This window comes from Lethenteron reissneri, chromosome 24 (assembly GCF_015708825.2).
Source record: "Lethenteron reissneri isolate LAM-NWPU_2019-01 chromosome 24, ASM1570882v1, whole genome shotgun sequence".
NCBI lineage: Eukaryota > Metazoa > Chordata > Hyperoartia > Petromyzontiformes > Petromyzontidae > Lethenteron > Lethenteron reissneri.
The window spans coordinates 19,712-41,192 of record NC_083802.1 but is presented as its reverse complement, the minus strand read 5'-3'; the positions used below and the strand labels follow the sequence as shown (position 1 = coordinate 41,192).

The window sequence follows — 21,481 nt, the reverse complement described above, 5'->3', positions numbered from 1 at the left end:
TTTCAGTGATGAAATATTTAGCTGCTTCTGCTTCACAAAAGTATTTTGCGGAGTTAATGTATTTTTCAGTTTTAATATTTTATCTTTTCTCACTTCTCCGACCAAACAATCATATTTATCTTTATGTTGAGTTTCATAGTGTCGACATAAATTGTATTCTTTGAACACAGACACTATATTCTGGCATATCAGACACACAGCTCTTTCCTTGTACTGCATGAAAAAGTAATCATAAGTCCACTGTTTTTTGAATATCCTACACTCCGAGTCAATTTTTCTCTTTCTTGACATCATTGTTTCCTAGGGAGTCAAAATTGCTATTAGTAAAATACCAATATATATACAGCGCTACAAAAACAATATAGCAGCAATAACTTTGCCCACACAGAGACATACAGACTGCACTGCCCATCAATGCAGTCTGATTGGGGGAACTCCACTTTTACCCCAGGCTCACACTGGTGTGGGTGCCATTACAAAGTTAATTACACCTGCAGTTTTGTTCACAGATCGCAGTGCGATCTGCGAACTCGCATAGGAATATGATCGCATGGGGGAGAAGACCCATGCGATCCACTGCAGGAAAAAAGGCACATGTGCCTTTTTTTCTTCCGAATCTAATGCAAGTTCAGCCATACAAGCATATGGCTGAACTCGCACTGCTCAGAGATCGCAACAGTATGAACCGGGGCTTACACAACATACAACATATAACCTCATATAATTGAATAGCAATCAGAATATAAATGCACTTACTGTCATTTAAATTGGGTTTCCTACTCCTCGGCTGTCTGTCACTGACTAGCACGGGAAAACAGCAGGCAGCCCCTCCAGAGATCAATCTGTTATTACCCCTCTATCATTTACTCAGCACACAGGAATATCACTGAGAGTGGAGCCGAGGGGCAAGTGAGGGAGCTGAGGGAGGGAGAGCCAGTCAAGCGCAGCCAGGGGAGGGCTGGCAGCCTTAGGCCTGGCGGGCAAATCCAGTCAATTGGCCCATTGAACCATTCACCAGCGCAGCCCAATGAGTGCCCACCGCCGCAGCTCAATCAGTGCCCACCGCCTCAGCTCAATCAGTGATCACCAGCGCAGCCAAATCAGTGCCCACCGCCGCAGCTCAATCAGTGCTCGCCACCGCAGCCCAATCAGTGCCCACCACCGCAGCCCAATGAGTGCTCACCAGCGCAGCCAAATTAGTGCTCACAAGCGCAGCCCAATTAGTGACCATGGGCCGGATAAATGTCCTCGGCGGGCCGAATGTGGCCCGCGGGCCGTAGTTTGAGGACCCCTGGTTTAGACGGTACGGAGGTCACGGTTTAAAGTTCTCAACATCCACCAAAACCAAGAATGGGCCAACATCCCACCAGAGTGGGGCGCGTGAAGCGCGAGGCGAGACTGCGCTAGAAGCTGGTGCAGCAGCTCGATGCTGCCGGCGCCTGAGATGCCGACACGTGCAACTTGGCCAAGGTCCCTTCTACATCCGCGCGTTAGCAAGTGAAGGGTGCAACAGGGTGCAACACAATCACGCACGAGGCACTTGGTGTCTTGTGGGCTTTATTTACGTTCCAATAAGAGATAAAGATACAGCGAGGTACACAAAGTGCTGCAACGAACGCTTCGCAGCTGCTAAGGCCGCTTTGAGCTCAACGGCAAAAAGACCGAGTTTATCAGCGATGCAAAGTAAGCAACAACACCCCTTGTTTAAGGGACATTCAAAAAAGGTTACTAAATGTAACTTTTGCACTATTGACAGGAACAACTTTGTTCAAAAAGTTACTCGCGCTAAATCTTACAAAAACCCTGGGTAATTACGTAACAACTTTTGGTGCCTACATTTTCCATGTTTTATATGAAAAAATTAAAAAAATCAAAAGTGAAAATCGCCATGGAACAGCATTAATGGCAGTATTTGCCACATTGAAGCATCATTTGTGCAGAAATGTCTATTGAGGTACAACTTACCATTCCCATCAACTCAAACCTTGGCAGTCAAATATTCAGAGGCATTACGTTGCAAACGAGGTCACGGTGCATAATACCACTCAATGGCAAAGAGGCTCAACTGTGCCGGTCGCCAGAGGCTTTCGTCCAATATCAAAACAAAAGTAACTTTCGGTTTAAAGTCTTTAAACGAGATGCAAATGGAGACCGCTCGGCCAACGAGTTCTTCAGGGTTTCCAGCCTCGCCAGCAGCTCCCGACGTCGAATCTGCTCGCGCCGCTTCTCCGCCTTGAGTCTCTCCTCCTCGCGCTTCAGGGTGCGCGAATATTCTATCGCGCGCTTCAGGATCTGCGCCTTGGCCGCCTTCTCGTCGTGCGCCAGCTCCGGTATGCCGCTGCGCAGCCACTGGAAACCCTTCTTGATGGAGTCGCGCCGCCGACGCTCCTGGTCGTTGTGCCGCTCGCCAAGCCCCTCCGAGCCGCCGGAGCTCCGAGGGCCACCGCCGCTCCCCGTCGAGACGGCGCGGGACGAGCCGGCCCCGCCGGCGGCGCCCCGGCTCCGCGCGGATCCCCGCGGCGCCGGCGGGGGCGGCGTCTTCGCCCCGCGCGCAGGCGGCGAGGGGGCGGCGTAGTTGTGCTGCTGCTGGTGCACGGGCGGCGTGGACGCCGGCGGGGCGAGTCGCCGCCGCTGCTGCCGCCGCTGCCGCCGGTTGTTGTCGTTGTACAGGGGGGCCGTGTTTGTGTTGTGCACGGCGCGTAGCGCCACGCTCGCTTTGGCGTGGCTCCACTTCTCCACGGTCACCGCGTCAATCTCTCCATCTTCCGCGTCGTCGTCATTGTCTGCAGAAGGGAAACACGTATACGTCAGCAACGCAATGTAGAAAAATGCAACATTATAAACCTAAACTGCGCAGGTGTAGTGCCAGAAGAGGGGAGGAGCTGCTGGGGGCTCTGGGACCCTAGACAGAGAAGCCCTCGGTGCCAGGCGCTAGGATCCCAGGCAGCCCAGACAGTTAAGCCCCTTGGCACCACCAACAGGGGGGCTGTGTGTGCTCTGTGGGATATCTGGGGGCACACACAGCCCCACCCCTCGTTGGGCACGAGGCATAAAAGGGCAGCTCCCTGGACGATCGGGGCCAGTCGCAGGTCAAGACCCGCCAGCCAGCCAGCTTAGGACCCTGTACCCCCTCGTCCCGCTTGTCCTTGTAAGGGCCGGGATGCTGTGAGGGCCAGTGGTGGGACTCTGGGACTCCCGGCTCTACGTCCTTGTAAGGGCAAGTTCCGAGTCCAGACCCCCCCACCGTGGCTGGGTTGGGTCAGGTAGCTCCCCTAGGGTAATTGTAGCCAGAGGACCCCAGAGCGTAGCCAGAGTAGTGTATCTAGGCTGTGTACCTAGGCTGTGTACCTAGGCTATAACAGAGTATCAGCACTGTTGAGGTGTTGTATTGTAATAAAGAAGTTACTTCTACAAGTGTCTCCGGAACCCATTACACAGGTACAGGACCTGTTGAAATGTACACACGCAACATTCGTGTAGTGAGCTTGACAACTGTAAGTTTGTTGTAAACGAAGATGAACAAGCTAATTCGAGAAGTTTTCGTGACTGCAAGGATCCATACTTTTTGGAAGGATGTCATTGACCAACTTTAGCAGCCTCACAGTTCACTGCAGGGTTAGGGGTTAGGGTTAGGGTCAGGGGTTAGGGGTCAGGGGTTAGGGTAGGGGTTAGAGTTAGGGTCAGGGGTTAGGGGTTAGGGGTTAGGGGTCAGGGTTCGGGGTTAGGCTCCACCCCCCCCTCTTAACCTCTATGTAATCTCGTGTCTCTCAGAGCTCGCTTCACTTGATACGGTGATTTTGCTGTAACTGTTCCACCTGAAGATGGAAGCTCGAGTTGCCTCCGAAACGTCGTGATTAATTTCATGTTTGACCTGCGTGACTTGACCGAAAAAAACAAAAGGCACGACCGCGCTAAACACGACCGAATAAAGAAACACGCAAAACAGCGTGCAAGTCTCACCCGAATCACTGCGCGTCTCGTTGCCGGGAGACATCGCCCCGCCCACGACAGTCTCCCCATCCTCCCGCCCCTCGGCCGGCAGGTGCCGCCCTCCCGGCTCAAAGGGCAGCATCTCGGCGGGCACCGCGGCGGCCGCGGGGCTCGGCACGGCGCGGGAGACCGCGGGCGGCGGCGGCGCCGACTTGTCGGCGGGCGCCAGCCGCCCCGGCGTGGCTCTGGCCGAGGAGGCGGCGCTGCTCCACATGCAGTCCCGCAGCAGCATTACTCCCACGGCTCCCACGCCGCTGCCGCCGGCGGGGTCCCAGACGTGGCCGCGGCTCGCCACTTCGCCGCCTTCGCGGCTCGGATCGCCCGAGGGCGGCGGCGTTGGCGTTGAGTTCGCTCCGTCCAGCGCGGGGGGCAGGAGCTCAAACTTCTTCCAAATGTCCTCGCTGGGCAGCGTGGACTGGTGCCAGTCGCTGTGCAACTCCTCGCCGTTGTAGAAGGTCGAGGAGGAGGAGGAGTCATCCCTGCCGGCAGACATTGCGTGGATGATGACGACGCTGCTGCTACACGTGGTGATGATGATGACGCTGCTGCTACTTTCGTCACGCGACAACACGCCGCGTGGTGGCGGGTAGGGGTTGTTGTTCTTGTTTACATTCCACCACCACCCTCCTCCCTGTTGTTGTTGCGTCTTGTTTACTTCTTCTGCAGGGGGCCGCCGGGCTCGCCTGTAACAACAGCAAACAATAAAGAAAGCAGCGTCGTTAACAAAGCGAGCAAACACCACACAGAGTCGTAAGTGGCGCTGTTACTCATCCACAGCTCAATTTCATTCATCTCCGGGACGTTAAATTTCGATTTAAAGCTTTCGTGACTGCAGGGATTCATCTTCTTGGTTCTTTCGGTAAAGTCGCGTAGAAGGGAAACAATAAAATAATAAAAATATAAAACAATAACAATTCTCACGACGTTTCGTGTTGCAGTCGACACGTCGTGAGAATTTTTATTGTGTAGTGAATACTTGGGACGCAAGAGGGAGCGCACACACAGGGTGACATACACACACAGGGTGACACACAAAGATCCCCCATATAGCCTTAACAGACTGTAGGGGCAAGTGCTGTTAGCAAGCACCTATGAAGGCCGGAACGGTACACGAGGGGGTGGGTGGCCAGCACCACGCCCGACCGCCTTTGTCTCCCTAGTGGCAATGTTTACACACCGCACCAGGTACTCATTTGAGGCTGAGTCGACCTAGGGAAGGCCCGGGACCGGTTCAGACAATCGTCTGATGTTGGCCGTGAGCAGGAATCGAACCCGGGTCGCCAGGTTCATAGCACAGCACGCTAACCGCTACACTACCGCTCCCCATACAGCGTGACACACACACAGGGTGACACATACAGGGTGACACACACACACAGGGTGACACACACACACAGCGTGACACACACAGGGTGACACACACGCACATGGTGACACACACACACAGGGTGACACACACATGCACACAGGGTGACACACACACACAGCGTGACACACACAGCGTGACACACACACAGGGTGACACACACACACACACAGCATGACACACACAGGGTGACACACACACAGGGTGACACACACACAGGGTGACACACACACAGGGTGACACACGCAGGGTGACACACACGCACACAGGGTGACACACACACAGGGTGACACACACAGGGTGACACACACACAGGGTGACATACACACACAGGGTGACACACACAGGGTGACATACACACACACAGCGTGACACACACACAGCGTCACACACACACACAGCGTGACACACACACACACAGGGTGAGACACACACACAGGGTGAGACACACACACAGGGTGACATACACACACAGGGTGACACACACACACACAGGGTGACACACACACACACAGGTGACACACACACACACAGGGTGAGACACACACACAGGGTGACACACACGCACACAGGGTGACACACACACGCACACAGGGTGACACACACAGGGTGACACACACAGGGTGACACACACACGCAGGGTGACACACACACGCAGGGTGACACACACACAGGGTGACACACACACAGCGTGACACACACACAGCGTGACACACACGCACATAGGGTGACACACACACGCAGGGTGACACACACACACAGCGTGACACACACACACACAGCGTGACACACACACACACACAGCGTGACACACACACACACACAGCGTGACACACACACACACACAGGGTGACACACACACAGGGTGACACACACACACAGGGTGACACACACACACAGGGTGACACACACACACAGGGTGACACACACGCACAGGGTGACACACACACAGGGTGACACACACACAGGGTGACACACGCACACAGGGTGACACACGCACACAGGGTGACACACGCACACAGGGTGACACGCACACAGGGTGACACGCACACAGGGTGACACACACACACAGGGTGACACGCACACAGGGTGACACACACACACAGGGTGACACACACACACACAGGGTGACACACACACACAGGGTGACACACACACACAGGGTGACACACGCACACAGGGTGACACACGCACACAGGGTGACACACGCACACAGGGTGACACACACACACAGGGTGACACGCACACACAGGGTGACACGCACACAGGGTGACACGCACACAGGGTGACAACACACACACAGGGTGACACACGCACACAGGGTGACACACACGCACACAGGGTGACACACACGCACACAGGGTGACACACACACGCACACAGGGTGACACACACACGCACACAGGGTGACACACACACAGGGTGACACACACACAGGGTGACACACACACAGGGTGACACACACACACAGGGTGACACACACGCACACAGGGTGACGCACACAGGGTGACACACACAGGGTGACACACACACACAGGGTGACACACACACACAGGGTGACACACACACAGGGTGACACACACACACAGGGTGACACACACACACAGGGTGATACACACACACAGGGTGACATACACACACACAGGGTGACATACACACACAGGGTGACACACACACACAGGGTGACACACACACACAGGGTGACACACACGCACACAGGGTGACACACACACAGGGTGACACACACACACACACAGGGTGACACACACACACACAGGGTGACACACACACACACAGGGTGACACACACACACGCGCACACAGGGTGACACACACACACACAGGGTGACACACACACACACAGGGTGACACACACACACAGCGTGACACATACAGGGTGACACACACACACACACAGGGTGACACACACACACACACAGGGAGACACACACACAGCGTGACACATACAGGGAGACACACACACACACAGGGTGACACACACACAGCGTGACACACACACACAGCGTGACACACACAGCGTGACACACACACACAGCGTGACACATACAGGGTGACACACACACAGCGTGACACACATACAGGGTGACACACACACACAGCGTGACACACACACACAGCGTGACACACACACACAGGGTGACACACACACACAGCGTGACACACACACACAGCGTGACACACACACACAGGGTGACACACACACACAGCGTGACACATACAGGGTGACACACACACACACAGGGTGACACACACACACAGGGTGACACACACAGGGTGACACACACACACAGCGTGACACACACACACACAGCGTGACACACACAGATTACAATGATGACGACGATGACGATGAGACGCTTCGCTGAGCTGCCGTAAGTGACGGGAGAAGTCGGCGTCAGAGCAGGAGCTGTAGAGCCGCTCCCAGTGAAGTCCACCCCCAAGTGGCTGGTGGACTCGGGGTGGCGAGTGATGGTGGGGGGGGGGGCTACTCACGGTCAAGGGGCAGGACGAGGGGGGGTCACAGAGACGCCAGCAACGCCACGAAGCCGCCGCCGCCGGCAGCAGCAGCTGTGGTGATGGTGGAGAAAGAAGCCTCCATTGGGGTGGGGGCAGGGCGGGTGGTCGGACCCCGCCACCAAGTGGAGGGGGTGGGGGGGGAGGGAACTTGGGCGAGCCCATCTCGCAGTGGAGCTGGTGAGCGCCGCGGCCCATTGGCCGGGAGGGCCCCGCCTCTCCCCCCCCCCTCAACATCCACCGCGGTGGTACAGGCCGGGGGGCGGGTGAGTCACGAGACACTGGACTGCACGGTGAGATGTCAAGCGTGAACAACGCGGTGCATTAGTTTATATCTGTGTAGGAAATAATACATTGTCAGTTTTTTTTCTTTTAAAGCACAGTTGGTAGATGAAGATTATATTTTAGGATTGTATAGTGTTGAGTCTATGGTGCAGTGTTGAGTCTATGGTGCAGTGTTGAGTCTATTGTACAGTGTTGAGTCTATGGTGCAGTGTTGAGTCTATGGGCAGTGTTGAGTCAATGGTGCAGTGTTGAGTCTATGGTGCAGTGTTGAGTCTATGGTGCAGTGTTGAGTCTATGGTGGAGTGTTGAGTCTATGGGCATTGTTGAGTCTATGCGGCAGTGTTGAGTCTATGGTGCAGTGTTGAGTCTATGGTGTAGTGTTGAGTCTATGGTGCAGTGTTGAGTCTATGGTGTAGTGTTGAGTCTATGGTGCAGTGTTGAGTCTATGGTGTAGTGTTGAGTCTATGGTGCAGTGTTGAGTCTATGGGCAGTGTTGAGTCTATGGTGCAGTGTTGAGTCTATGGTGCAGTGTTGAGTCTATTGTGCAGTGTTGAGTCTATGGGCAGTGTTGAGTCTATAGTGCAGTGCTGAGTCTATGGTGCAGTGTTGAGTCTATGGGTAGCAGTGTTGAGTCTATGGTGCAGTGTTGAGTCTATGCGGCAGTGTTGAGTCTATGGGCAGTGTTGAGTCTATGGTGCAGTGCTGAGTCTATGGGCAGTGTTGAGTCTATGGTGCAGTGCTGAGTCTATGGGCAGTGTTGAGTCTATGGTGCAGTGCTGAGTCTATGGGCAGTGTTGAGTCTATGGTGCAGTGCTGAGTCTATGGGCAGTGTTGAGTCTATGGTGCAGTGCTGAGTCTATGGGCAGTGTTGAGGGGACTGTCTTGTATCTCGGAAGTGACGTTATGTCACTTTCTGCTGCCGTGTGACGTCACGAGGTAACAGGAAGCTGCCCGCTCCGCGCTTTTTCTGAAATCTGAGGTGATTAATTCTCGTGGTGGTTTGTGGTTGTTGTGGTTGTTGTTGTTGTTTACCAAGGTAGAGCCTCTCGTAGGGATGTCTATTGAGTAGCATTGGAATCGATGTCCAGGTTGGAACATTACAAGGCGCGGCCTGGCCACGCGGGGCTTTGCCTCCTGCCCTCGCCTGAGTTAGTTTAGTTTGTCTTCACGCGGCTCGCCACTTTGTAACTCTGTTTTATTGTTACAGTGAGGGGACAAGTATTTGATCTAAATTTAGATTTAAAACTTCTTTCGTGACTGCAGGGATTCAACTTCTTGGTTCTTTCGGTAAAGTCACGTAGAAGGGAAATAATAAAATAATAAAAATAAAACATAGAAATTCTTATATTACTATTATATTATTTTATTGTTTTATTTTTTGTTGTTTTATTACTTACCTTCTACGTGACTTTACCGAAAAACAATAAAATAATTATATTATTATACCATTTTATTATGTTTTATTTTTATTATTTTATTACTGCCCTTCTACGTGACTTTACCGAAAGAACCAATAAAAAGTATTTGATCCCCTGCTGATTGTGTACGTTTGCCCGCTGACAAAGAAATGATCAGTCTGTAGTTTTAATGGTAGGTTTATTTGAACAGTGAGAGACAGAATAACAACAAAATCCAGAAAGACGCGTCAAAAATGTTATGAATTGATTTGCATTTTAATGAGGGAAATAAGTATTTGACCCCCTCTGCAAAACATGACTTAGTACTTGGTGGCAAAACCCTTGTTGGCAATCACAGAGGTCAGACGTTTCTTGTAGTTGGCCACCAGGTTTGCACACATCTCGGGAGGGATTTTGTCCCACTCCTCTTTGCAGATCTTCAAGTCGTTAAGGCTTCGAGGCTGACGTTTGGCAACTCGAACCTTCAGATCCCTCCACAGATTGTCTATGTGATTAAGGTCTGGAGACTGGCTAGGCCACTCCAGGACCTTAATGTGCTTCTTCTTGAGCCACTCCTTTGTTGCCTTGGGCTGTGTTTTTTTGGTCATTGTCATGCTGGAATACCCATCCACGACCCATTTTCAATGCCCTGGCTGAGGGAAGGAGGTTCTCACCCAAGATTTGACGGTACATGGCCCCGTCCATTGTCCCTTTGATGCGGTGAAGTTGTCCTGTCCCCTTAGCAGAAAAACACCCCCAAAGCATAATGTTTCCACCTCCATATTTGACGGTGGGGATGGTGTTCTTGGGGTCATAGGCAGCATTCCTCCTTCTCCAAACACGGCGAGTTGAGTTGATGCCAAAGAGCTCCATTTTGGTCTCATCTGACCACAACACTTTCACCCAGTTGTCCTTTAAATCATTCAGATGTTCATTGGCAAACTTCAGACGGGCATGTATATGTGCTTTCTTGAGCAGCGGGACCTTGCGGGCGCTGCAGGATTTCAGTCCTTCACGGCGTAGTGTGTTACCAATTGTTTTCTTGGTGACTATGGTCCCAGCTGCCTTGTGTAGTTCTGGGCTGATTCCTCACCGTTCTCATGATCATTGCAACTCCACGAGGTGAGATCTTGCATGGAACCCCAGGCCGAGGGAGATTGACAGTTCTTGTGTGTTTCTTCTATTTGCGAATAATCGCACCAACTGTTGTCACCTTCTCACCAAGCTGCTTGGCGATGGTCTTGTAGCCCATTCCAGCCATGTGTAGGTCTACAATCTTGTCCCTGCCATCATTGGAGAGCTCTTTGGTCTTGGCCATGGTGGAGAGTTTGGAATCTGATTGATTGATTGCTTCTGTGAACAGGTGTCTTTTATAAAGGTAACAAGCTAAGATTAGGAGCACTCCCTTTAAGAGTGTGCTCCTAATCTCAGCTCGTTACCTGTATAAAAGACACCTGGGAGCCAGAAATCTTACTGATTGAGAGGGGATCAAATACTTATTTCCCTCATTAAAATGCAAATCAATTTATAACATTTTTGACACGCGTTTTTCAGGATTTTTGTTGTTGTTATTCTGTCTCTCACTGTTCAAATAAACATACCATTAAAATTATAGACTGATCATTTCTTTGTCAGTGGGCAAACGTACAAAATCAGCAGGGGATCAAATACTTTTTTCCCTCACTGTAAATATTCACGCAGTTTCTATTTTTCATTTTTTGTACCAGGCCAAGCCGGCTTGAGCTGCTCTACCACTCTTGTTCTCAGAAGCTACCTGCCCACAACGCAAGGTGAGGCTTTGTGAACTTGTGTGTGAATGTGTGGACTTAAAACTTTCGTGACTGCAGGAATTCATATTCTTGGTTCTTTCGGTAAAGTCACTTAGACAGAAAATTTAATAAAAATAACAGATGATGAAATAAAAATTATAAAATTGTAAATAAAGAGAAAAAACACGACGTTTCGATCGCAACACAAGTGGTCTTTATTTTATTTAATTTTATTATCTATTATTGATATTTTCTACCTACGTAACTTTACCGAAAGAACCAAGAATACGTGTGGAAATGTGTATCGGTCAAAGACGCTAAACGCGTACTGATGTTGACTCTAAATGTGGAGGGCAAACCCGGGGAATCCGGAGGAAAATCCACGCGACCACGGAGAGAGAGACACGCAAACTCCAAATATACAGCAGCAGCAGGCGCCAGGGCCGGGATCGAACCCACGACTTCCTGTACACCAGGTGAGGTAGTTAACATCTCACCACGGAGAGAGAGAAACACGCAAACTCCAGTTAGCCTCGGCTATGTTGATTGATCCTCAATTAATTACTTGGTGGAGTGAGGAATCATTTATTCTGAGCAGATGAAGGTGGCCAGGCATGGGTCTGGACACACCACCACCTGTGAACCATGCCAGTGTGTGACAGTGTCAAGTTTGTGTTTGCAGTAAAGTCTATTAACTCTATTGAACACAGAGGTTATATCACAACAATAGTTTATTTTGTTTTCCTCTGGAACTCTTTGTAAGAATGGAAACAGGAAGTTAACACAGCACACACGTGCAGCTGAAAGTCGGATCTGTTCATCCCAGCCTTCAAGGACATCTGAGCCTGGATTCACACCTGAGTTGCGATTGAACATGAATTTATGCATTTCTGCATAACACAAATAGAATTGTTTTAACACCCTTTGCAATGTCAGCTGAATTTAGCTTTTATACATATTCCTTTTGTAGCCAGACAGCCGAAATTGTGTGCTCGGAGTTTTGGGTTAACATTCATTTTTAAGATACGAGGGCTCCCAGGCATATTTATGACCACTTGCCCTCTCATTGTGTGCCATTACAGCCCGTGTGATGAATTTGAGAAACGTTTTTACTACATAATGAATATATGAATAAGTATAGACGTGTAAGTCACGTGTGACTGTACGTATGCGTTCTTCTGTGCATAGATACCGGAGTGGATATATTCTTAGGTTTTTTCGGTAAAGTCACGTAGGTAAAACATTTTAATTAATAAAAGTAAAATAAAACAAATTAAAAAATTGACGACGTTTCGGAAGCAACACAAGCCTCCGTCTTCAGGTGGAAACGTCACAGCCACGACAGCTGTATTTTTTTTGTATTTTCTTTTTTTACTTGATACAGCTGTCGTGGCTGTGACGGTTCCACCTGAAGACGGAGGCTTGTGTTGCTTCCGAAACGTCAATTTTTTAATTTGTTTATTTTTACTTTAATTTAATTTTTTTACCTACGTGACTTTACCGAAAAAACCTAAGAATATGAATCCTTGCAGTCACGAAAGCTTCAAATCTAGAATGGTGTGGATATTCCTATTATCTGTCTGCAGCTGACGCTTCCTTCGACGCTTCCTCTGCAGAATTGGTCTGATGGAGCAAAGGCAGTCAGCACAGCTCGGTACGGCAAGGCAACAATGCGACCAGAGTGCATACAGCACGGAGCGCACTGGAAATTTGACACAGCACCAGAGAACACACACAGGAGAGAAACGTTTCAAGTGCACTGTGTGTGGGAAGGCCTTTGCAAAGTCACGTAATCTTGTAATACACCAGAGAACACACACGGGAGAGAAACCCTTCAAGTGCAGTGTGTGTGCGAAGGCATTTTCTCATTCATCTGTTCTTAAAAACACCAGAGAACACACACAGGAGAGAAACCCTTCAAGTGCAGTGTGTGTAGCATGGCATTTTCACGGTCATCTTCTCTTAAAATCACCATAGAACACACACAGGAGAGAAACCCTTCAGGTGCATTCTGTGCGGGAAATCCTTTGCAAAGTCACATAATCTTGTAATACATCAGAGAACACACACGGGAGTGAAACCTTTCAGGTGCACAATTTGCGGGAAGGCGTTTGCACAAGCATCTGTTGTTCAGACCCACCAGAGAATACACACAGGAGAGAAACCCTTCAAGTGCACTGTGTGTGGGAAGGCATTTTCACTGTCATCTTCTTTTAAAAAACACCAGAGAACACACACGGGAGAGAAACACTTCAAGTGCAGTGTGTGTGGGAAAGCGTTTGCACATTCATCTACTCTTGTAAGACACCAGAGAATACACACGGGAGAGAAACCCTTTAAGTGCAGTGTGTGTGCGAAGGCATTTTCACTGTCATCTGTTCTTAAAAAACACCAGAGAACACACACAGGAGAGAAACCCTTCAAGTGCACTGTGTGTAGCATGGCATTTTCACAGTCATCTGATCTTAAAAAACATCAGAGAACACACACAGGAGAGAAACCCTTCAGGTGCTTTCTGTGCGGGAAGGCGTTTACACGGTCAGAACATCTTCAAAGACACGAGAGAACGCACACGGGAGAGAAACACTTCAAAATTCACGACGTGACTTTACCGAAAAAACCTAAGAATATGAATCCTTGCAGTCACGAAAGCTTCAAATCTAGAATTGTCGGTAATGTTTAGAATTATCTACATTTTGACTCAAGACGCAATCATGCAATGGCCTACTCGTTTTGAATGACACAATAGTATGTTTTACATCCACTGTTAAGCAGACGGTGCATAATTATTTAAAATAGCTTAATACGATGTAACCTGGTGCAGTATATTTCACTGCAGTAATTACATTTTGTTAAAATGTAAAATGTCTGTCAATAATTTAGAATGAACACTGATTTTGTGTACATGCAACATTTTATTTACAAGGGTCAAACATTGAATAAGTGATGTTAGGACAAAGTGTGTGTTTTTGGAAGTAACCTGTACAGATAACTCAGGTGAGACCCGTTGTTCTTGTGATACAGCTCAAAGGGTAGTTTTAAATCCTTTATATTAAGTTCACTTGCTTGCTTACGACCGTGCAAATCTTTCGGTCATTTTTTAACCCACTTCCCGTGATCCAATCGAGCTGACATTTTGCACACAGACTCGTTGTGCGTGCCAATTAATGTTCGTGAAATTTTTTTTCAAAAATTTTACACTGTTTATGGAAATTTTTAAAAATATTTAATTACCAATTGCTTAATGGTGGCAGACAATCATCTGACCCATAGGTGGCAGCCATCTCAAGCCAGAGGACGAGAGGACTCTAGCCGCCACGCATATAAAGGATTTATAGTGAAAAACTTTGTTTTTACGGGTTATACTTGTTTAAATCCTTTATATTAAGTTCGCTTGCTTGCTTAGGACCGTGCAAATCTTTCGGTCGTTTTTTAACCCACTTCCCATGATCCAATCGAGCTGACATTTTGCACACAGACTCGTTGTGCGTGACAATTAATTTTCGTGAAAAATTTCCAAAATTTTACACTGTTTAGGGATTTTTTTTTAAATATTTAATTACCAATTGCTTAATGGTGGCAGACAATCATCTGACCCATAGGTGGCAGCCATATCAAGCCAGAGGACGAGAGGACTCTCGCCGCCACGCATATAAAGGATTTATAGTGAAAAACTTTGTTTTTACGGGTTAATTTTTTGTGTTTCCGGAAGCATTTGTCTCTGGAGCAACTCATCGTCTTTGAAATAGGGAGCACGCTCGGATTATTTAATTATGTTTAATTTTTATTATGGTATTACTTCCCTTCTACGTGATGACTTTACCGAAAGAACCAAGAAGATGAATCCCTGCAGTCACGAAAGCTTTAAATCGAGAACATTTACCTAATTAGCGCGTTGATTTTTGTGTTCGTTTAAGCGCCCGTCTTGATTGCAACACGCGTAGCGTTCCACGTATCGGCGCTATATTTAATTAATAAATAACCCCGCCTCCCTCTCTAAAGCACACAGACCAATTCTGACCTTATTGGTCACCCCGTGCCCTTATACATCTGTAGTGACATAAGAAGGGAGGGGCTGCTGGGGGCTCTGGGTTCCCGGGCGGGTCCAGACGCTTAAGCCTCTGGGCGCCAGGCGCTGGGTTCCCAGGGGGTCCAGACGCTTAAGCCTCTGGGTGCCGCCAACGGGGGGGGGGCTGTGTGTGCTCTGTGGGATGTCTGGTGGCGCACACGGCCCCACCCCTCGTTGGACCAGGCATAAAAGGGGAGCTCCCTGGACGATCGGGGCCCAGTTGTAACTCAAGACCCAAGACCCACGACCAGCCATCTGAAGACCCTGGGATGCTGTGAGAGCCAGTGCTGGGACTCTGGAACTCCCGACTCTACGACCTTGTGAGGGCGAGTTCCGGAGCGTAGCCAGAGTAGAGTATCTAGGCTGTGTAGCTAGGCTGTGTACCTTGGCTTTAACAGAGTATCAGGACTGTTGGGAGTACTGTTGGAGTGTTGTAATAAAGAAGTTACCTCTACAAGTGTGTGTGTACACTGTGTACACACACACAGTGTACACACACAATGTACACACACTCACTGTGTACACACACATAGTGTACACACACAGTGTACACACACAGTCTACACACTCACTGTGCACACACACAGTCTACACACTCACTGTGTACACACACACTCACTGTGTACACACACATAGTGTACACACACAATGTACACACACACACAGTGTACACACACACTCACTGTGTACACACAGTATACACACACAATGTACACACACACACACTGTGTACACACACAATAATGTCCACGTTGTAGTTTCTGAGCTCACGCACCCAAGGGGTCTCTGTTCAAGAGATGGAGCAATGGAAATTTAATCTAAAAACTTTAACTCCAATCCAGCTTTGTGACGTCACCCTGCACCGCGCTCTTGTGCGTGACGTCACCTCCGCGATGGTCACTGCTGAATCTGTGGGAGGGGACTGTCTTGTATCCCGGAAGTGACGTTATGTCACTTTCTGCTGCCGCGTGACGTCACGAGGTAACAGAAAGCTGCCCGCTCCGCGCTTTTTCTGAAATCTGAGGTGATAAATTCTTGTGGTGGTTTGTGGTTGTTGTTGTTTACCAAGGTAGAGCCTCTCGTAGGGATGTCAATTGAGCAGCATTGGAATCGATGTCCAGGTTGGAACATTACAAGGCGCGGCCTGGCGACGCGGGGCCTTGCCTCCTGCCCTCGCCTGAGTTAGTTTAAATTAATGTGTCTTCACGCGGCTCGCCACTTTGTAACTCTGTTTTATTGTTACAGTGAGGGGACAAGTATTTGATCTAAATTTAGATTTAAAGCTTCTTTCGTGACTGCAGGGATTCAATTTCTTGGTTCTTTCGGTAAAGTCGTCACGTAGAAGGGAAGTAATAATATAATAAAAATAAAACATAAAAATAATTATATTACTATTATATTATTTCATTGTTTTATTTTTGTTGTTTTATTACTTACCTTCTACGTGACTTTACCGAAAGAACCAAGAAAAAGTATTTGATCCCCTGCTGATTGTGTACGTTTGCCCACTGACAATGAAATGATGAGTCTATAATTTTAATGGTAGGTTTATTTGAAGTGAGAGACAGAATAACAACAACAAAATCCAGAAAAACGCGTCAAAATGTTATAAATTGATTTGCATTTTAATGAGGGAAATAAGTATTTGACCCCCTCAGCAAAACATGACTTAGTACTTGGTGGCAAAACCCTTGTTGGCAATCACAGAGGTCAGACGTTTCTTGTAGTTGGCCACCAGGTTTGCACACATCTCAGGAGGGATTTTGTCCCACTCCTCTTTGCAGATCTTCTCCAAGTCATTAAGGTTTCGAGGCTGACGTTTGGCAACTCGAACCTTCAGCTCCCTCCACAGATTTTCTATGGGATTAAGGTCTGGAGACTGGCTAGGCCACTCCAGGACCTTAATGTGCTTCTTCTTGAGCCACTCCTTTGTTGCCTTGGCCGTGTGTTTTGGGTCATTGTCATGCTGGAATACCCATCCACGACCCATTTTCAATGCCCTGGCTAAGGGAAGGAGGTTCTCACCCAAGATTTGACGGTACATGGCCCCGTCCATCGTCCCTTTGATGCGGTGAAGTTGTCCTGTCCCCTTAGCAGAAAAACACCCCAAAAATATAATGTTTCCACCTCCATATTTGATGGTGGGGATGGTGTTCTAGGGGTCATAGGCAGCATTCCTCCTCCAAACACGGCGAGTTGAGTTGATGCCAAAGAGCTCCATTTTGGTCTCATCTGACCACAACACTTTCACCCAGTTGTCCTTTGAATCATTCAGATGTTCATTGGCAAACTTCAGACGGGCATGTATATGTGCTTTCTTGAGCAGGGGCCCCTTGCGGGCGCTACAGGATTTCAGTCCTTCACGGCGTAGTGTGTTACCAACTGTTTTCTTGGTGACTATGGTCCCTGCTACCTTGTGTAGTTCTGGGCTGATTCCTCACCGTTCTCATGATCATTGCAACTCCACGAGGTGAGATCTTGCATGGAGCCCTAGGCCGAGGGACATTGGCAGTTCTTGTGTGTTTCTTCCATTTACGAATAATCTCACCAACTGTTGTCACCTTCTCACCGAGCTGCTTGGCGATGGTCTTGTAGCCCATTCCAGCCTTGTGTGGGTCTACAATCTTGTTCCTGACATCCTTGGAGAGCTCTTTGGTCTTGGCCATGGTGGAGAGTTTGGAATCTGATTGATTGCTTCTGTGAACAGGTGTCTTTTATACAGGTAACAAGCTAAGATTAGGAGCACTCCCTTTAAGAGTGTGCTCCTAATCTTAACTCGTTACCTGTATAAAAGACACCTGGGAGCCAGAAATCTTTCTGATTGAGAGGGGGTCAAATACTTATTTCCGTCATTAAAATGCAAATCAATTTATAACATTTTTGACGCGTTTTTCTGGATTTTTTGTTGTTATTCTGTCTGTCACTGTTCAAATAAACTTACCATTAAAATTATAGACTGATCATTTCTTTGTCTTTCTTTCTTTCCCTCACTGTAAATATTTATGCAGTTTTTCATTTTTTTTACCAGGCCAAGCCCGCTTGAGCTGCTATACCGCTCTTGTTTTCAGAAGCAACCTGCCCACAACGCAAGGTGAGGCTTTGTGAACTTGTGTGTGAATGTTTTGACTTAAAACTTTCGTGACTGCAGGAATTCATATTCTTGGTTCTTTCAGTGAAGTCACTTAGATAGAAAATTAAATAAAAATAACAGATAATAAAATAAAAATTAGAAAATTGTAAATAAAGAAAAAAAACCCACGACGTTTCGATCGCAACACAAGTGGTCTTTATTTTATTATATTATCTATTGATATTTTCTATCTACGTAACTTTACCGAAAGAACCAAGAATACGTGTGGAAATGTGTATCGGTCAAAGACGCTAAACTCGTGCTGATGTTCACTCTAAATGTGGAGGGCAAACCCGGGGAATCCGGAGGAAAATCCACGCGACCACGGAGAGAGAGACACGCAAACTCCAAATATACAGCAGCTGGCGTCAGGGCCGGGTTTGAACCCACGACTTCCTGCATACCAGGTGAGGTAGTTAACATCTCACCACGGAGAGAGAGAGACACACAAACTCCAGTTAGCCTCGGCTATGTTGATTGATCCTCAATTAATTACTTGGTGGAGTGAGGAATCATTAATGCTGAGCAGATAAAGGTGGCCAGGCATGGTTCTGGTCAAAACACCACCTGTTTACCATGGCAGTGTGTGACAGTGTAAAGTTTGTGTTTGCAGTAAAGTCTATTAACTCTGTTGAACACGGAGGTTATATCAAAACAATAGTTTATTTTTGTTTTCCTCTGGAACTCTTTGTAAGAATGGAAACAGGAAGTTACCACAGCACACACGTACAGCTGAAAGTCGGATCTGTTCATCCCAGCCTTCAAGGACATCTGAGCCTGGATTCACACCTGAGTTGCGATTGAACATGAATTTATGCATTTCTGCATAACACAAATAGAATTGTTTTAACACCTTTTGCTATGTCAGCTGAATTTAGCTTTATAAATATTCCTTTTGTAGCCAGACAGCCGAAATTGTGTGCTCGGAGTTTTGGGTTCACATTCATTTTTAAGATACGAAGGCTTCTAGGCATATGTATGACCATTTGATCTCTCTTTGTGTGCAATAACAGCCCGTGTGATGAATATTGGGAAACTGTTTCACTACATAATGAATATATGAATAAGTATAGACGTGTAAGTCACATGTGACTGTATATATGCATTCCTCCGTGCCACGATACTGACTTGATGATGGTGTGGATGTTCCTATTATCTGTCTGCAGCTGCCGCTTCCTCTGACGCTTCCTCTGCAGAATTGGTCTAATGGAGCAAAGGCAGTCAGCACAGCTCGGTACGGCAAGACAACAATGCGACCAGAGTGCATACAGCACGGATTGCACTGGAAATTTGACACAGCACCAGAGAACTCGCACAGGAGAGAAACCCTTCAAGTGCACTGTGTGTGGGAAGGCCTTTGCATGGCAATCAGTTTTTCAGACCCACCAGAGAGCACACACAGGAGAGAAACCCTTCAAGTGCAGTGTGTGTGGGAAAGCGTTTGCACATTCATCTTCTCTTGTAAGACACCAGAGAACACACACGGGAGAGAAATCCTTCAAGTGCAGTGGGTGTGGGAAGGCATTTTTACATTCATCTGCTCTTGAAAGACACCAGAGAACACACACGGGAGAGAAACCCTTCAAGTGCAGTGGGTGTGGGAAGGCATTTTCACATTCATCTGCTCTTGAAAGACACCAGAGAACACACACGGGAGAGAAACCCTTCAAGTGCAGTGGGTGTGGGAAGGCATTTTTACATTCATCTGCTCTTGAAAGACACCAGAGAACACACACGGGAGAGAAACCCTTCAAGTGCAGTGGGTGTGGGAAGGCATTTTTACATTCATCTGCTCTTGAAAGACACCAGAGAACACACACGGGAGAGAAACCCTTCAGGTGCACTTTGCGGGAAGGCGTTTGCACATTCATAAAATCTTCATCTACACCAGAAAACGCATAAGCATCAGAAGATCTGCAAGGAGTGGAGTCTGAAATTGGCTTGTGAGCCCATCCCTCGTGAAACAAGAACTGAAGGAAAATCCCAGATTTGACACTTAAAGGAATCGAGGTGAAATGTGAAGAGGTGATGGTGAAGAGCGAAGAAGTGAAGAGTTGAAAACTCAGTTCCTAGGTTCAACCTGCAGAGTAAGAGCGACGGGCCAGTCTTTGTGGACCTGTTGGCTGGGTAGATCCCTGATCAGAAGCGAGAACGACCGCTTGTCTTACGATCGAAAACTTTGTGATCTATTATTTTTTTTTCTACCTACGTGACATTACCGAAAGAACCAAAGAGTATGTGATTTAGGAATAAAATGTAAAATAATTTAAAATAAAATATATACGCCTGCAAAGAGACTGGAGGCTGAATCTAACAACTTAGACCACTCAACCACACTACGCACAGGATGCCCTTGGCGACCAAAGCCCGCTTGATTTCGCCAACGCCGGCCTTTTCCCGCCGGCGGTTTGTACAGCACGATAATTTTTAGATATTAAGAAAAAGGTTTAAAGTACATTTTATTGCATTTCTTGAGGGAAATTAGCCCCCCTTTTGCCTCACAAAGTGAGTGCAAACCTCACCGATCGTGTGTTTTAGTTTGTTTACGTTATTTTGCCGCTAGAAATTTCCACGTGAATCAGCGATGATGATGATGATATCAGCCACTTTGTTAAGCTGGTGTCATTTGAGATAGCCAGGTTGCTTATGAAAAAGAAGCTAATAGTCTTCTTGGTTCTTTCTGTAAAGTCACGTAGAATTTTCTCCTCGACAGACCTGTTGTCCGCCTGAGGACGGCTACTTGCGTTGTGGCCGAAACGTCGTTTTATCGTGTTTTATTTTTCGATTTAAAGCTTTCGTGACTGCAGGGATTCATCTTCTTGGTTCTTTCGGTAAAGTCACGTAGAAGGGAAGTAATAAAATAATAAAAATAAAACATAATAAAATAATTATCACGACGCTCCAAGCTTGGTGGTGTTTCATTCTTCACCTGAGGACGGCT

The 21,481-nt window shown here is 47.9% G+C and overlaps 1 protein-coding gene and 1 pseudogene across 2 annotated transcripts; one reads left to right on the top strand and one right to left on the bottom strand.

Moving 5' to 3' along the window:
* Positions 1–1,648: 1,648 nt before the first annotated feature.
* LOC133346290 (N-myc proto-oncogene protein-like) lies at positions 1,649–8,217 on the bottom strand. 2 transcript variants are annotated; one of them, XM_061557787.1, is made up of 4 exons: positions 7,870–8,217; positions 4,601–4,673; positions 3,961–4,469; positions 1,649–2,783 (listed from the first exon to the last, which is right to left on the bottom strand). In XM_061557787.1, coding segments are annotated over exons 2-4 (1,197 nt in total). In that variant the 5' UTR covers positions 4,603–4,673; positions 7,870–8,217; the 3' UTR covers positions 1,649–2,097. The 2 variants fall into 2 exon arrangements, with proteins under 2 accessions (XP_061413771.1, XP_061413770.1); XM_061557786.1 differs by having other exon boundaries at positions 3,961–4,673.
* Positions 8,218–11,939: 3,722 nt separating this feature from the next.
* On the top strand, positions 11,940–20,413 carry LOC133346805 (zinc finger protein 135-like; annotated as a pseudogene).
* Positions 20,414–21,481: the final 1,068 nt, after the last annotated feature.

Coding starts and splice junctions, on each gene's coding strand:
- LOC133346290 (XM_061557786.1), bottom strand. CDS start 4,483: ATGTCTGCCGGCAGGGATGACTCCTCCTCCTCCTCGACCTTCTACAAC. Junction 2,784..3,960: donor CGAGACGCGCAGTGATTCGG/GTGAGACTTGCA, acceptor TCCCTTCTGCAG/ACAATGACGACGACGCGGAA.